General features: G+C 38.0%; 2 protein-coding genes across 2 annotated transcripts in view; one reads left to right on the top strand and one right to left on the bottom strand.

Annotated features, from left to right (window-relative positions):
* The window catches only part of LOC144432809 (TGF-beta-activated kinase 1 and MAP3K7-binding protein 3-like), a 93315-nt gene extending 85867 nt beyond the window's left edge, over positions 1-7448 (bottom strand). The window contains exon 1 of the mRNA XM_078121089.1: positions 7143-7448. The gene's annotated coding sequence lies outside the window, so the exon portion shown is untranslated. The remainder of the gene's footprint in view (positions 1-7142) is intronic.
* An 83-nt stretch (positions 7449-7531) lies between these two features.
* LOC144453922 (charged multivesicular body protein 1B2-like) overlaps positions 7532-19124 on the top strand; it is a 32258-nt gene continuing 20665 nt past the window's right edge. The window contains exon 1 of the mRNA XM_078145277.1: positions 7532-7680. Within this exon, the coding sequence (XP_078001403.1) occupies positions 7662-7680 (19 nt within the window). The 5' untranslated portion in view covers positions 7532-7661. The remainder of the gene's footprint in view (positions 7681-19124) is intronic.

Genomic DNA, 19124 nt, shown 5'->3' with positions numbered 1-19124 from the left:
GCAATAAAGGTGTGGGTATTTAAAAGGTGTGGAAATTATGGGGTAAACACCATAAGAATTTTTTTAAAAAGATTGAAATTAAAATGAAACAAATTTGTGTTCACAGCAGTTCATTGAAGTGTATATGTGTGTGTACGTGTACGTACGTGTGTCACTATGATTAGTATTCAGCTTCCGGGCCGAACATGGCAGACGATGTTCAGCGCTGTGTATATTATACGTTGATTTGCGTTTCTCGGTCTACAAATTCACTGGAATTGGCAAAACTATAAAATAATAACAATAATGTAACTCAAACAAACTTTGCACTCCATAATGGGCTCGGCTATCGCCTCCCCATTATGTCGTTCAAACTTTGCTTTCGTCCATTATGGGCTGGGAGGGCGTACATTATTGTTTAAATAACTCTAAAACAAGACTATAACTGTACTTTTCTAATGTTTTGTTTTATTTGTCAAGGCCCATCAACATTACTGTTGCATACTAGGTCTATTCATTGTACACATATATCACAACTGCACTAGGCCATACATTGTATTTGTGACTGATTCTATGAAAATAGGTTTTCTGCATAAAACACGGTTTATTATTTATTGAAATGCCATATAAGTAGCAGAGGTCTAACCAGCACAAAAACAAAATGTATAAACGGTTATTTTTCGTGCTGTTTCAGCCATCTTGAATTCTAAAATGGCTGTCATCACCTTCAAATCATTGAAATGTCATAACAGTGCCAAAAGTGTAATCAATACAAAGATAGCTTTAATTTGATATATTATTTGGCACTTTTATTTTCAAAATATATGTTTGGTCATTTCTTACGCAGTGGCAGCCATCTTGGAATCCAATATGGCTGCCATCACAATTCACGGCATGTATCAATTTTACCATATACAGTGATTGGGAAGGCAACGCACCCCGCGCCATAGTCACATTTAATTGAAAATTGGCACATTGAAATCGACTTCTTGGTGCCCACAAAGGCGCATTGTGGCTAACAGTGAAATTTAGACACTCCAGTGCTGGAGTGCCGATTTGGTAGAGGCGGAGTACGGAAGTACATTGTAAACCCAACTCACGTCAGCTGTTTGAAATGATGCCCCCACACATCATCTTTTGCAAAGCAAATCTGAATACTTATACTGTTTCATGTCCCTCTATCCATGTTTGACTATTTAAATACACGATACACGCGTGACCATTCCCCGGGTATAGTGAAACAGATCAAACCAATACGATTCAAGATATTCAAATTAGTATGCCCTTTGATGACCTCGCCTGACCGTCACTGCGTTCATCATGCATGAGAAAAGACGTCAACTCCTTGAATGAATGTTACGATCAGTGATGTTACGATCACCGATGTTTTAGAATAAATACTTGAAGCATAAATTTATCAACACAATTACTAATCTTGTAGGTAACAACTCAAATCGCTACCACAGAAAACTACCGTCGCGATGTCCACTTTTCCGTGTCAGGCTTACAACGGTTGCATGGCTTCATAAGGTAAGGACTTACGGTTCGCGACTTGAACATGCTTCCCTACTGTACAAACAATAACAAGCAGAAATATTACTTTACTTATTTATGTATTTAATTTTCATGTGACTACATAAGAACACTTTTACTTTCATACCGCTCCACACAGCTGGGTGTGAGCGGGTATTCAGCCAACAGAATATAGTGGTATCCAAGCTGAGAAACAGGCTCTCACCACTACATTGTGAGAGACTATTACGAGTTCGACTTGAGGGTAAAGGTCTCAAAGACCACAACTTTGAGGAATCCTTAAGGAAATTTCATGACAAAAAGAGGCTAATAAAAACCTCTGTTAAATAGAGACTCATATATCCCTGTGCTCATCATTGTTTGGATTTTGTTATAATAGTTAAGGTTGTTGTATAGGCTATTTTTCATCCAATTCTTTATTGTAGAAATACTGTTGTAACTTTGTTAAAAATAAAGATATTGACTCCAAATTTTCTGAGTTTGTCCCCTTAATATTCATCATAACATTAAAACCATTAAAATAGAGTTTGTTTAAATAATGATGAAATTTGACACCTGTGTATATTATTATATCATATTTTTCATATTTTCCACTCTGTAATAGGCAATTTTGATTTTTTTTACACAATTTTTTTTTACAGTTGTCATCATAAATATACATGTCAAAATTTTGAAAATTTTGAAATTTTGATCCAAAATGCTTCAAATTAATTGTCAAAAAGGCAATTTTTGTTGTATGTGTACCCCATTTTCAACAAAGCAGTGCCGAGTGCCTGTTTCACTAACATAAAAACCCTCTACCCAGTTTCTCGTCCTTCATCTCAATTATCAAATAAAACAAACCCGAATTCCCTAGCATGTATAATAAGCTAGAACGAGTAAAATGAAGAAACGATCAAAATGGTCACAAAAGCAAAAAAATCCTGTTTTTTGACAACTTCTCAACCATTTCGCAGTACTTGTAAAGACAATACTTGCGAACGCGTAAGTGATTCTGTCTCTTTGAACCCTCTAGAATGAATGAAAATCGTAATATGGCTCGAATTCAGGTTAACACTCTGATATATGGACGCTTACATTGCTAATATGTAGCATTCCGGTAATGCGATCATCTGTGTCAAGGCTAGGGGGACATCAACAAACTCATGCATATTGCGCATGCGTATCTTTGATTTCAATACGGTCGCTCAGTTACTTTCTACAGCGTGTTATGAAAACTATTAGCTGCCGTTGGACAACCCTTGAAGACTCACTACCATATTTGGCATACACTACCACGATGCCGAAAACGAAAATAGGTAAAAGACGTTCCAAACTTCGTTACGAGGCCTTGGCTGAGAATGGAGGGACAGTGTTTCCGTGTGATCATATCTAGTCCTGCTTGCAGACGTAACTTGTACGTGCGGGGTGACGGTAGATTATGAACATGACCTTGGAGGACAATTGTCAGACGAGAGTTCCGAATTACTCCCTCTGAAACTATGCACCGGACTACAGCAGATCTTGTGTATTTAACGCATTTTCAATAAAAATTACATAGAAAAATTTGTGTCTGCAGACAACCATACGCATTCCATTAGCCCAAGAAGACAGAGCCAGTTTGCCTACAGTGTAAGCTCACACGTGTGAACGGCGTGGTACACATGGTAGAAGCAAACATGAGGTCTTTGATGCAAATCGTCGTTCCTGAAAATGACTGTTCGATAGTCCATGACAACTCAAATGTACAATGTGAGCAAAATTAAAATGTTTCAATGTTTCGGTGAGGTCCTCAGTTTAATTGACGTGTGTTACGGATCATTCCCTAGGAAAATCATGATTTCCACCCGCAGATTGCTGTAAATAAACACAGTTGCTTTGGATTTGTTTGTTGTTGTGTCTTTGATTACTTGATGTGTCGCCCATGTCGGCATGCAATCTGAAAATGGTTGTTTTATTCAGGAAAGCGTGTATCTATTAAGCCGTTCATAAAATGTTCAATATTTGTTGGCACTATCAGCTAGTCTTGCTGCTAGACGTTCGGACTTTCTTTTGATGCTATAACTATAAGCGAACGAAGTTCGCATGTGAGGGCCTGCCCGAACAGTCTAGCGAATGTCATTTTCAGACCGAACATTCCATTGAGATTACGATAAGCGGTGGGTTGGGCCATATATGCATATATATACTTTAATATATTCAATCTCTGCATGCAGGTGTTGACAAACACATTTATGTCTTACTATGTCTTATCAGTTTATGGTAATTGTGTTTGATGAGTGTGTAGACGTTGTCATTCACACATTTTAGGTAACGCATTGGTGGTTATTTTTACAAGCCCCTCCTTAAGATGAATATGCATGAAAATTTAGCTATTGTCCTCTGTTTGTGCTTGTCGCTAATACGGTTCTCTGATTGGCAGTTATTTATATCCTGATGACATTCGCTAGACCTCGGATGTTCCATCCTCGATAGCGTTGTTCGGCTGTGTGTCGTATTTTATCGGAAGAACATCCGAGAGCTAGCTGATAGACTAACTATCAGCTAGTCATGACATCGACTAACATCGTAGAGACATACTGGGATTATATTTACCGCTACGGAGACCAAACTTGGCTCGATCAGTATTCACCGTACCGCATGCATTTGTTTTGAAATACATCGCTTGTGGTTGTGTCGATGTGAACTCGTACTCGCCATGTGACACGGTGGTGTTGTATTTGCCTTAGTCTAGAAATGAATACGACGTGAATAGTAATACATGTAGTTTGACTGCTTTCAGAGATGACACCATGGGTTTTGGAAATAGAACAAGTTTAATCAATCATAAAACAGCCTTCACCGAATTTTGAAAAACTAAACGTGGAAGGAAAATCATTTGATGAGATCGTGTGTACATAATACATCGACGCCGTACTTCTGAACTTATGCTAAACTCGGAGTGTGGGCGATAATTCTGCAGGCACCTGATTCTGTCAGAAGCACATGCTCACAATGACAAAAAAATTGTCATCCATCAAATGTTTTTTTTTCTTCTTTAAATTTATAACAATTGACAAAAATGCCGACACTCAACGTTTTACAGTCAGGCATTTAATATACTAAAACATCTTTACAGCAGTCTCTCACACTCCCCGTGTGTGTTACTCAGGAAGTTGTCGTAGAGGGCGCATCAGACTCCCCAGCAAAATGTCAATTACTCTTAGTTGGTCAAAGTTTGTGGCTGTGTTACTGCTTATTGGCAGTATGCCCTTTGCTAGTTCCGACTCCAGTGCGTCTAAATAAAAATGTATGAGTGGATTTACATAGTTTTATTGATAAATTCACCTGACATCCTAGCCCACACAAACACCTTAACTGTTATGTAATGACCTGTGATTGAAAGATGCATCTTTCACATTTGAAACCTCCCTATGTGTGAGCTCATATTTTGTCAATAAAAATGTAGAATTGATGGTTACTTCATTTTAACTATTTCGCTTTATTGTTGGATCATGAATGCTCACTTGGGCCCATTAGAATTTCTGAATGGCCCATTGAAATTGAAAATGGCCCATTCATTTTTGCTGGAATGGGACCATTGTCACATTGGTGTTTTGAGACTTCCCAATCACCGCATATATTGATGTGTATGAGAAAACTATCCTTTGCAATATTTCAGCTCAATAGATGCCTTTTTCACAAAATTATATATAGCAAATTTGCCAACAATTTTTGCTCAAATTATGTATTTTTTTCCTCATTGTTCCCTATTACATAATATACATGTAGCACTGTTTTTCAACACAATTACTCTATAACTAAGTATTGGAATTACCATAAAACAACAACTACTAAGCCGATTTAAAACATTTTCAAAAGTTGTGATTCAAAAGTTGAACTATTCAAAAGTGAAAAAGTGCATGGAAAAGCAAAAAGGGAAATTCAAAATTTCAGCTGGCCTCATACATCATCAACCAGCAAGTTTCTTGCACCCAAATTGGCACACACACAGACCAAAAGTGCACCGATCATGATTGTTTTGTACAAATTAGGCAATAGATCGAACACTGGTTTGGGGCTCACCAAAAGTGATCATAACGGATCATTCTATCTTGAGGAGGAATGGGTATCAAAACAAGATTCGTGGCATGTAATATGCATCAGAATTAGTAGATCTTAGCAACTCACTCTTGTAATTTCTGTATTCTCTCTGTGAATACAATGAAAAAGCCTGTGCCCTCATCCTTTTCTAATGACCTTCTTGACAAAACAAATGTTTCCTTTCAAACAATTTCAATCATTGTCAAAATGATATCAACATAGTCATCAGACACTATCATTTTAACTCATTAATTTTCTAAATCATACATGTAAACATTCTACCTTCACAAGGGAATCTGGCATGTAAATCAAGTACAGTGAAGTCCCTTTGTAAATAAAATCCTGAAGACTACATAGAAGGTATCAGAAACAGTCATTTGATAAGAACTTGATTTCACTGACTGTTATGGTATAAATTCAAGCATAGTTAAATAAAGTTATGGTTTCCTAATTAGCTGCCACTATTGAAATACATATGGTGTGCAGCCAATGTGACAAACCCCACACTACATTGTACACCCCATTAAAATGATATTTCAGTAGTACTGTAAACTCAATTTAGACTCTTTTTTACATACTTAGACAATACTTTATTTTAGACACACATGTACAGGCTGATATCAACACTGTGAATAAGCAAATTACAGAAACTAAAGAGCCCCTTCCCATCCAACAGTTTGGTTGGGTATTTATTTATTTTTATTTTTTTTTTACACATTTTGGAACTTAAGTAAAGCTGTACCCAAAGTGATCACTGTAACCATGGAAATGTCTTTTAACCTCAATGTAATCATGACCTTCATGACCTCACACCAGTGTCTATTTTTTTTTATCCTCAATATGAATATCTATTTTGCTTTTGACTTTTTGTTTATTTCTCCAATCAACTCACTTTGTCACTGGTAGCTGTGCTATACACTTTGTCACTGGTAGCTGTGCTATACACTTGTTAAGATAAACATGATGACTTGTTTGCAATCATTTTGAATGTTGATTTACGAAGGTCATAACACATTAAAGCACTTCAAAGTTTTTTAGCATTGAGCTTTCGATCTGTCTTGGTTGCCAATCCTCATCAGAATGACAAATTCCATAGTTACAGCTGACCATTTGATCTAGAAGGCTGATGAACATTTTTGGTCATTTTGAATGTTGTAAAGCACAGTGATACATTTATTTATTTTGTCATTATCTTACTCATCTATAGAGTATGCTGCAGGGATTATCCTAGATATTATATTTGTTTATTCTGTATGTACCCATGTTGACTGGTGACAGCTCTGTCTTGTTGCTGTAAGCAAGAGCAATATCATAATTTGAGAATCCAAAAACAGTTTTATGGTAGTCGTATTCAATATGCAACAGTCAATCTCTATCTGTATCTGTATCGTAGACGTACAAGCACCAATACTGGTTGTCAAAGATCTCGTAAACTTTTAAACTTTACGATAGACTCTGCAGTGTAGTGTACTGTTTCGTCATCACGGATTCACTGTTCTCGCAGAGTTGCAGGGCAGGGACACTCAGATATCGTTGATTTCTTTACTTACTAAATACTAAATATTTACCTTTTAACTACGTGGCAGACATCTCGTCAGTCTTCTTTTGATAACACACAAACAAAGAGTTGTTAATTTGACGTAGTTAACTTTAAATCTATAATTTCGTTAAAAACTCTGAATTCCTGCAGGAAGTGAGCAACATGGCTGCCATCGGGCATGCGCAATAGAAAATCATGTGACAAGCTCCTGGCACTCGTCTCCTCTTTTCCCAGTTCTAATCGCTGAATCTTTTCCTCTGCTATGCATAGTAATCAACTAGAAATAGTTTTAAAGAATATTCAAGAAAAAAGTTAAAGTAAAATCAGTCGCAGACGTGAGGTTTATCCGAGCAGAACACTTCTTTAATTTTACTCGGATGTTGATGATGTCATCAATATATGTGCTCATGACCTCACCCAACAAAATAAAAATTGAGAGGTTAGTCTCGTAACGGGGCTGTGTGAGTCATTCTCACCTGTTTATTTGGTTCATATATAGATCTTTCCAAAAGGTTGGGGATATACTCCACCAGACTGAACAACAAAGATGACTTCCCAGATGGAAAGTATCCTTTTATTCGCGAAATCTTCGATGTCTGGAATATTTTCGTTGTCGGCAACAGTGAGTGTACTACACTGTATTCAGTACCGTGAATACGGAAGTACTATTAGTAATAGTATTAGTATTACAGCCGTATGCAAACTGTTACAACTAAATAACAACTTAAAAGTTTATACCACTGAATTGTGTTGCAGCTCTTTGGATCATTCGAATCTAGTAAGTGATCCCAGGTTAGTGAACATACGATCATTTATCTGACATATCTCATCGGATACTAGCTGCAATCATAGTACCCACAGTTATACTTCCATACTGCAATATACATTGTAGCTGCAATAATAATTGTAGCATTGTCGTTACTTACTAATACACTCACTGTCGCAGTTTTTGGACAGATATCGAGTCGTCACGCGATCCCTGCTGTTTTCTCTGGAACTGTCGTATGGTATTGTCATGCTCAAGCATTCGAACGAAAGCTCGGGTGATAAAGCTTTTATTCAATACAATTCTAGTGGTATCCGTGTTGAGAGCACTGTTATTGGCGATTTCAAAGTTACCGTTTGTAACAACACAGCCGCAGTTGTCGGTGTTTTCCGGTTTTCGCTGAAGCAAAATACGCGGAGAGGTTACAAAATCACTTGAATATCCTTTCACCGTTCTGTTATTTAAATCTACAAATATCTCATTAATATTTTTCTCCCGGAGCTCAGTTCAAACCAAATGACATTTTCCATGAAATTTAGGAGGTTTTTAGCACAACTGAACTTAGGTTCAGTAGTGCTATAGAGGGATCGCCCAGCGTGTGTGTGTGTGTGTGTGTTTGTGTGTGTGTGTGTGTGAACAACAAAACCTGCAGAACTGATTGCCATGATATTTGGTGGGTCAATCACACCCAAATCACAACCCTATCTGATATGGCAGTATATTTTGGTCAAATAACATCTACCAGTGCATAAATAGCTGGAGAACGTACTTGTGAACCTTCGAAACTTATTACCAGTCGATTTCTGGAGAAAATTACAACTGGAAAAATCCTTCATCACAAATTGTAGAAGACTGTAAGTTGTTTACTGTTCTCATCTGCATACAAACAATTACTCAAGTGTCTCATATTTTGACACTACTTTCATATGCAAACTGGTCCACTATGCATTATTCAAGATCCATTCTTAGACTTTTTGACACCTCCTACAAATCAAGGCTGCCTGTCCCTGTCTGGAATGCCATCAAGTCACTGAACCTACAATGCAAACCTGCCACTCACAGAGGCACTAGAGCAGGTGTGAAGAAAGAAAGACCAATCAAAGTTATCAATTCACACAACACCTACAATCTTGCCTCCTGTTCTAAACCTAAGGATGTGAACTTCAACAATATCATCCAGATTCAAACACATCCACCCCCTTGCAAGGATAGTTCTAAATCTCTCAATGACAAATGTAAACTTCTACTCACAACATGGAATGTCCTCTCAGTTAGAAGTAAATCATTAGATATTGCAGATTACATAACAGATAACAGGGTTCGCACAGTCCTGGAAAACCCTGGAATTTCAAACCCTCCCTGGAAAACCCTGGAAAACCCTGGAAAATGCGCCCTACCCCTGGAAAATGATCATGATCAATCGATCGATTAATATTGACGATCGTCATGTTTGCTCGTGCCACCCATTCATAGGGTTCTGAATCTCGTAAATGTGAAATGGCGAAAATATTTTCAAAGTCTTTCGCCACGGTGGTGAATCAAAATTCACGCCGATTAAACCCAGACAGTTAAACGATCGTTCCACGACACACTTTGCCCCACAGACCATGCCTATGCGTAGTTGAATGGGGGCGCCGCAGTGTTTGTTTCGATCTTACGTATATTGCTACTCCATCTCCCAGTCGTCATTTCAGGGACATGATATTGCATTAGCAGTGCCGGCTGGGGGTAACAGTAGGTCTGCTAACAAGATTATCGTAACATTGTAGCAAGTATCAAAGCATCATCAACCACGATTAGAAATTGTTACAAGTTCGGCGCACGAGTCGACATACTACAAGCTCAGGCATGGCAATACTAGGGCTAGGGCCTCGGGAAGTGCAGTTGAATTTCTGGGTTGTGGAAGTACGGTTGTGACTTTTATGTCGTCGATAAATAGGTATTTGTGTTACATGTTCTAAAAGAATAAACTACTGTTTTATGTTGTCGATACAGTAACATTCGTCAATGGTCAAGTTGAGTTGAGAAATCATGATGTTCCGCAACTCGTGGCATCCGTACATAAACATCGAGACGCAAGCGATGAATGTATTCAGTTATTCATAGCTCGATATTTCGTTACGTAAATGACGTTTTTATTCTAAATTTTGAAGAAAAAAATTATTTTAGGTGACTTATAAACCTAGTAACATCAAACCATACAATAACGAGGGCAAACTTTAGTTTTTGATTTATTTTTCTGGATATGTCTGAATTAGACTGACGAATGCTGCGACTCAATCTTACATGATCAATGCACCAGCTTGACGAAATACAATAAAATGACGATAATATCGTTAATATTGACGTATTAAACCAACACTATATGAAAGGGGTAAAATTACACTTGTTTCTGTGATCGCGCACATCAGACAATTAGATGTCATTCAAAAAATATACTTTAGTGTCAACACCCCTGGAAAATGGCCAAAATCAATATGAATACCCCTGGAAAACTGACGAAAAACCCCTGGAAAGTCCTGGAATTTTGTTTTGCTTTAAGTGTACGAACCCTGGATAAAGATATTGACATTCATGTACTGACTGAAACATGGTTAAGAGAGTCCGGTGATGAACATATAATTGCTGAGTGTACACCATCAGGTTATGATTACAAACAACTACCTCGGGTCAGCAAGATCGGTGGCGGTTTGGCTCTAATTCATAGGTTATCACTGAAGTTGACATCATGGAAACCTATTCGTTCTGTACAATCTTTCGAGGCAGTCGAAGCAACTATTTCGCACTAGCGTCTCTCCTTGAAATTTATTCTTGTCTATCGTCCACCACCATCAGTTAAGAATAAATTTACGGTACCACAGTTCATGAATGAGTTCAGTACCACACTTGAAAAATATGCTACAAGCCCTGGAAATCTCTATATAGTTGGGGATTTCAATGTACATCTCGAAGACGAAAACAATCCAACTACACAGAAATTCAATTGAATCATCAGTGCTTGCCATCTCAACCAATGGGTCAAACAACCTACACACATAAAGGGTCACACTCTGGATCTCATCATATCGAACTCTACTACCAACATCAATACTGTTTCTATAGATTGCCTGCAACTCTCCGACCACAGTCCTGTTCACGCTGAACTTGCTCTTGTCAAACCAAAACCTAGTAAACGTGAAATTTCTTATCGTCGTATCTCAGCTATCTCAGCCGACAGTTTCATCCATGATCTGGAGCAAAGATCTGAATTTGTCTCACCACCAAACGATCTGTCCTTAGCCATATCAATATACAACCAACATCTAACTGAAGTTCTTCAAGATCATGCTCCACTTAAGAAGCGAATCATGACTATACGCCCAGGTACCAAGTGGTACACATATGAAATCGACATGGCTAAGAAGAAGAGACGGAAGGCTGAACGTCAGTGGAGAAGAACAAAGCTGGTGATCCCCCATCAGATCTACCTCAATGAATGCAGAAATGTCAGTCACTCTATTAGACATGCCAAGAAAGCCTACTTCTTCACCCTAATTGAAGAAAACTCAGGTAAACAGAAATCGCTTTTTCGTATCCTATCAACCCTGTCTGGAAAGAACATGGAGATGACTCTACCCGACCATACCTCAACCAAAGATTTAACAGAACAGTTTAGCCATTATTTCACCAGCAAGATCACATCTATCCGTTCAAGCCTGGATAATGTTCACCATACATCAATATATTTCGTATTTCCAGATGCCGCTGTCTCGTCGTCATTCTCTACATTCCATTCTGTCAATAAGGAAGAAATCAGCAAAGTTATCTCTAACTCGCCATCAAAAACATGTGTACTTGATCCTATCCCTACAACACTTCTGAAGCAATATCAAGGTAATCTCCTAACCATCATCTCTGTGATCATAAACCTATCTCTCACAACTGGTACTGTTCCCGACTCTCTCAAGAATGCAGTCGTCACACCGATACTAAAGAAACCTTCACTTGACAAAAATGTATTCAAGAACTACAGACCCATTTCAAACTTACCCTTTCTATCTGAAGTCCTCGAAAAGATCGTTGCACATCAGTTAACATCATACCTGACCGCCAACTCACTACTAGAACCACTTCAGTCAGCATACAAAAAACACCACAGCACTGAAACAGCTCTCACTAAAGTCAATAATGATATCTGCAAGGCACTGGATGCTGGTCAATGTGTACTTATGGTTCTCCTCAACCTCTCCTCTGCTTTTGACACTATTGATCACAACATACTCATCCCAAGGTTATCTAAACTTGGCATCAAGAACATCCCATTGCAATGGTTTTCATCCTATCTAAAGAACAGAAAACAGTCTATATCTATACATGGCTCAACATCCAATACTCAACTACTGCAATTCGGAGTACCACAGGGTTCAGTGCTTGGTCCACTTTTGTTCTGCATTTACATCCTACCACTTGCTCAGCTCATTCGAAATCACAATATCAACTTTCATCAGTATGCCGATGACAATCAACTCTATTAGTATTTCTCCCAGTCTGACATCCTATCTACAGTACACAAGATGGAAGGAATGGTTCATGAAATAAAAATGTGGATGACAGAAAATAAACTCCAACTCAATGACGGCAAAACTGAAGTACTTCTGTTAAGGTCCCAGTTCAACCGTTCACCTCGTCCTATTGATCACATGATAATTGGATCAAGTTCTATTCCAATTGTAAACTCCGCACGGAATATAGGAGTAACATTTGATGAAAACTACACTCTATGTAAGCACATTCACATGATATGCAAGTCAGTTTACTACCACCTCCGTCAAATAAGCCATATTCGCCAGTATCTAACTAAGGAAGTCTGTCAGATGTTAATACATGCTCTAATTACATCAAAACTAGATTACTGTAATGCACTCCTGTGTGGTCTACCATCTTCATCCATTCTACCACTTCAGCATGCCCTGAACTCAGCAGCCAGAATTGTGTCTCGCACTCGGAAATATCACCACATAACCCCTATACTTATGGAATTACGCTGGCTACCAGTACACTACAGAATCCAATTACAAGATCCTGCTACTCACGTACAAAGCTCTGAACAACACTACACCTGTCTATATATCTGATCTAATCAACCTGAAAGTGTCATCCAGAGTTCTCCGATCAAACGACAAAATCCTACTTCATGTACCACGGAGTAACCGGAAGACCTATCGTGATTGTGCTTTCTCGCGTACCACCCCCTTCGCTTGGAACTATGTCCCTCTAGAAGTGCGCCAGTCACCCAGCCTTGATATTTTTAAGAAGCGAATCAAGACTTATCTGTTTAGCAGAGCCTACTGACATCTCTATATATCCACACTTTTGTAAAGCGCCATTGAACATTGCTACGTAGTGGAGTTTGGCACTATATAAATCTCTTTGATTGATTGATTGATAGGCAAGTGAGTAAACATTCATGTATGCAAATACCCTAGCAACCATGACCATGCCCATAGCAACAGCCAAATGGTCGTGTATTTCACAAAGATAACCATGAGGATTGATAGACAATTGAATAAACATTCAAAAAATGTATGTAAATTTGCCTAGCAACAAGACCACGCCCATAGCAACAGCCAAATAATCACATATATTGCAAAGATAACAACAGGGATTAATAGACAATTGAATAAACAATTTAGAATGTATACAAGGCTGGGTGGTGGACTGTACAACTATGACATGACACTTGTAATTGTATTTAATGTATTCATCAGACACCTCAAGTTTACTGCCTGGGAGTATGTGTGTCACATGTCATATGTGTAGTGGATCAGCCAGCCTTGTCCTTATCAACAATTTGTTTACAATTAAACAGCAGGGAGTGAAAGATTACACTTGTGCTCAATAAAGAAATTGGCTGTTACAGGGCATGCCTTTAGGGGCGAGCGATCGCTCCACTCGTGCAAATTAAAATCCACGAGAGCGATTTTCCACTTGCGTGGGCCCCAACCAACCTGTACAACAGCCTGATGTTATTTTATATCATTTTTCAGTATGTGGTTACCATAAAAATCAATGTTTGTTCGGTAAAATTACGTGGTGGGAGCGTGGCACACTTCCGTGTTCATAATCGGTGATCTCCAGCTGAAGTCAGCACTGTCATTCATGACCTATTTATGTATCTGAAATTTGCATTGCACTACCCTTATAATATGGGAAAAATAGTGACGTATTCGAAGCGGGACATGCATGATGTCATGGCATATCATGAATATTGATCAGCTCAGTATGCAGGGAGATTTCAACTTTCGCATCATTGCAAATTGCGCAATTACGATTGATACGATGACTGTTTGGAGTTCTCGTTTTCAGCAATCCATCGATGAGCTTTTAGTTTTAAATTCCGATCGGCCTAGTTTTGTTAGAACGGGGTTTTTGGAGACCACCCTACGTGAATGTCTCCTCCGGAACATGAACAACAACTGCGATTTATAGTCCATGCTACACAAAGTACATGCCCAGAGTTCCGACAATAGCTTGGCGACGTTTTGGAGGGCATTGAAAGAATGACAATGAAATAATATCGATTATTATACAAAATAAAAATAAAAATAATCTGTCGATATTTTTCCCATCTTATCTTATTATTCTCGTGCAGTTTTCAGAGAAATTCCCGGGTTTTTATTTCATAATCTCCAACACGCAGTTTCATTGTTTTTGTCCGATGATCTATTCAACTGCCGACCACGTCTGTTTTACCTCCATGACTTTATCGACTGCTGTAACATATAAAATATTTGCTCGAATTTTCGCCTTGTCGTGATTTCTAAAACAAAGTAGGTCTGCTGCTCAGACGTGAACGGATCTCGCTACTTTAGTCGGTGACACCGACCGTCCGTGTGCAGGTACTAGGTGGGGTTATGTGTTTTATTGTCTCGGATCGAGTGAATGGTTACAAATTAGTCAAATTAGCAAGCAATTTAACGTCAACGTTAAAGCTCAACATCAGGAGGCATTTGTCATCTGGGGTACGTTAGTTTTTGTCAATTCATTGTAGTTTTGAACAATCTCAAGTTTGAATTAGCTGCATTTTAAGCGAAATAGAAGTGGTGGTTTCTTCAATGCCCTCCAAAACATGTATTTTGTAGCGACTATAAATTTTTCCAGCGGAGATATTCAGGTAGGATGTTTTTATAAAAACGTTCTAAGAAAACAAGACCAGTTAGAATTTGAAATTAAAAACCAAGTTTTCTATTGTATTTATTCGGAGCCAACTGGCCATTTGAAAATACTAATAGAAATGAAAATGAAATTTTTTTCTTCACTCGCCTGACTATTTTCAGGAGAGGTATTAAATCACTCGCCTACCACTCACCTGGATGGTTTCAGGAGAGTGATTTTTAGCTCTCCTGCCATTTTCAAAAGACATGTCCTGCTGTTCGTAGGCAGCTTGAGACAGGCTTAGAGCTACATTTGATAGAAGATTGTTGTAGTAGTAGTCCTGCTGGTAGACGGTGCATGGGTCTAGATTACTGACACAACCCTCAACACCGTCCTACAAAGAACAATGTATTCGGCCTATTTCGAGTGCAGAAGCACCAATTACTGAAGAATTACATACCCATCAATCATATATTAGCAATCGATCGAATATCATGTGTACCCATTTTACATCTCTTTGATGATAGTAGTCGCTGGTAAGATCAAAAAAACATGTTGAAATCGGGACTTTTCCAGTTCTAGTTTTAATTTCAAATGTCCAACCTTACAAATGCCACCATATTCGATTGGGATGTCCATGTAGGTCATCGTATGCAAGGCGGAACCCTGAAATTACTGTTGAATGTATTATTTCGAGATTTTTGGTCCTCCGAACTAAGACTTTTGTAGCCACAGTGAGGTAAAATTACTAGATAGTCGAGTTATTGCTAATATCTAACCACAGAGTGCATTAATTCTTTAATTACCAGCATTTCTGGTAAGCCCAGGTTTCATGGCTGGCTTTTCGCAGGACAGAGAAGGAAGGGACGATGTACTCCGTATGCAAGCAGGACTATACTTGTAGTAGAACAGTGTTCATGATAATTCCTTTACAGAGAAACAATCAACTTTAGTGTGGTAACGGTGATTAAAATACCACAATGCCAATGTTTTTGCCCAATATTTAAATCAAAAGGAGTTGCAAAAATCATACCTTACATGACAAATATGTATGTTCAATTACCAAACTGTCGCCCGATTACTGAGTAATCGATGTTGGGTTATAAATTAGGGACTACGTCATTCACAAAAATTTCTTCTTACTTTAAACCCTGTTGAAAAAGACCCTAAGGAAAATGTTTAAGTAACAATGATGGGTATTACTTTTTTGCAGTGTCTATCAAATAATAATCATCGAATAACATGACCCTGTCAAAAACTATGACAGTGAGTGTACTTTTTAATTTTTTATATACATAATTATGTATTTTATTTTGTGTGACTCAACATTGTTCGTTTCACTGTTTATTTTCTTACAGGGTTTGCAAAGAAACACAAAGTTGCAATTCTATTAACAAACCCGGAGAATCTATAGACTCTCGGCAATTATTTCCAAGGTTTCCTCATAAAAACAGTCAATTCCGTAGCTTCATTATCGCTTCATTACCAAAATTCACTTCTACGTACTAATCAAATCTGTTAATTATCGTGTTCAAAACAGCAATAAGTATTCCAAACCGCTACATCAGAGTCCTTCTTGGCAGCCATTACGATGTCGTTCTAGTACATGGAGCATGCACCATATTTGTCAACATGTCTGCCGAATTTAAAAAGTTAGCTGAAACTTTGAGAATACATGTATAATGCGATTTCTACTTGAAAATAGCATTAATCTGATCAAGTGTAACGCATTTATAGGTTAAAATAGAATATGCTTGATTGTCAAAGAGGTGAGGGATACATATGTATTGTCTACAAAAAAAAAGTTTGAATATGTGTTCAGGATCCTGAACACATTTTTGATAGGAGCTTACACATGGTAGATCTGCAGTGGACCAGAAGTGACATCATAGTGAAACCGCTACAGTTACTGCATCAACAATAATTGTAGCTTTGTTTTTATTTACAATACTTTTTAGCACAACTGAACTGATAAGGTTCAGTAGTGCTATAGGCATGGCAAACTGTCTGTCTGTCTGTCTGGCTATCTGTGTGTGTGTGTGTGTGTGTGTGTGTGTGTGTGTGTGAACAACTTAAAGTAAAAAACCGCTGGACAGATTGCCATGGTATTTTGTGAGTGTATTACCTTGAGTGTCTAGTTGAGAAATTGTTTTTGACATCGTCAAACGTAAATAAAAATGATAATAATCATTCTAAAATTACCTCATTTTGAAAGGGGAAAGTACTTTATGGTTCATTAGTCCCCGCGGACGAAGTCCGGAACGGGGATTTATGGATTGGGTTCTGTGCATCCGTCCGTCCGTCCGTCCGTCCGTCTGTGCGTCCGTCCGTCCGTCCGCAGCTGTTTCTTGGAGATGCCTGGACCGATTTTTTTCAAACTTGGTACAGGGGCAACATACTATGGCATACATATGCACATCAATTTGTTTTATGATACGATCCAATATGGCCGCCTAGCAACCATTTTGTTTGCGAATTTTCCCTGTCTAGAGCCATAACTCAGACATGCTTTAACAGATCTCATTCAAAGTTGGTATTAGGACAGTGTTCTATGACATACATGTGCATATTCATTGTTGTCATGATACGATCCAATATGGCCGCCTAGCAGCCATTTTGTTTGTGAATTTTCATGTCCAAAGCCATAATTTAGACATGCTTGAACAGATCTCATTCAAAGTTGGTATTAGGACAGTGTTCTATGACATACATGTGTATATCCATTTTCGTCGTGATACGATCCAATATGGCTGCCTGGCAGCCATTTTGTTTGTGAATTTTCCATGTCCAAAGCCATAACTCAGACATGCTTAAACAGGTCTCATTCAAAGTTGGTATTAGGACAGTGTTCTATGACATACATGTGCATATCCATTTTCGTTGTGATACGATCCAATATGGCTGCCTGTCAGCCATTTTTTTTGCGAATTTTCATGTCCAAAGCCATAACTCAGACATGCTTGAACAGATCTCATTCAAAGTTGGTATTAGGACAGTGTTCTATGACATACATGTGCATATCCATTTTCGTCGTGATACGATCCAATATGGCTGCCTGGCAGCCATTTTGTTTGTGAATTTTCCATGTCCAAAGCCATAACTCAGACTCCATTTTCATCGTGATATGATCCCCCATACCCAACCAATCCTTTATTGTTGGAGGCATATTCCATGTCCAACAAGCACACACAACATATCTAAGTCTGTTTGTTTTAGGTTCACAAGTGTTGTTGCGTGATCAGAGTAGTGATAATTCCTTAAAACCCAATTATAGCGGGGACTATGTCATTCTCAATGACTTGTTTATGGAGTTTCGATTTTGTACGATCAAAATTGGTGGCGAAATCGCCATGTCAAAATTGCAGATCAGCGGTTGTGGCACCCATGTCTTCGGGTTGTAAAATGGTATATTTCGTTTAATTTTCCATTAAAAACTTGCAATATGAGGTCATTTCGCAGTTTTAAAAAATTATTTTTGAAAGTGAAACATTGTGAATTTTCAAAAACAAACAATAAAAAGCAGTATTGTGTGAATCTTGTAGTTGTACCTAATAATGGCTTATTTTAGTCGATGAATCTAGCGGCTCAGTAACGAGGGATAGTTATTCAGGAGAGGGTAGATGGTTTCATGGGGAACAGCTTGACATTGCATTGGTGACAACGTTCGAAGTTGCTGGTGCTCTGCGTCTCTTTCACTGAGATTGAATATTTTTCAGACAAGATCTTTTCAGTTATGATTTGCGAAATATTTATTTTTTGCCAAGATTATTAAGTGTACAATTCTGATTTACACGATGTATTTTGCCGTGTCACATTCAATTATGGAACTAAATGAAAATATCAGACGATTTTGTGTCTAATACAAGTTGTTGACAATTTTTTTCCTCCTTTGTTTTCATATTTATTTTGTTCTATTTTATGTTTTAAATTACATATGAATATTTTTTGCGTGTCAAATTCCTGTTTCTCATTTTATTAGCTATTCATATTTTGTCCCGGTTTCAGCTCATCGCATGAAATTCTTGCACCTTAAGTATGCAAGATGGTTGCCATGGAAATGAAAACATACAGAGTCAACACAAATGCTTGAATAAATGTATAATTTTGTAA

Source organism: Glandiceps talaboti, chromosome 3 (genome assembly GCF_964340395.1).
Source record: "Glandiceps talaboti chromosome 3, keGlaTala1.1, whole genome shotgun sequence".
In the NCBI taxonomy this organism is placed as follows: Eukaryota; Metazoa; Hemichordata; class Enteropneusta; family Spengelidae; genus Glandiceps; species Glandiceps talaboti.
The sequence above is the reverse complement of the archived record's forward strand: the minus strand, read 5'-3'. Positions and strand labels throughout refer to the sequence as shown.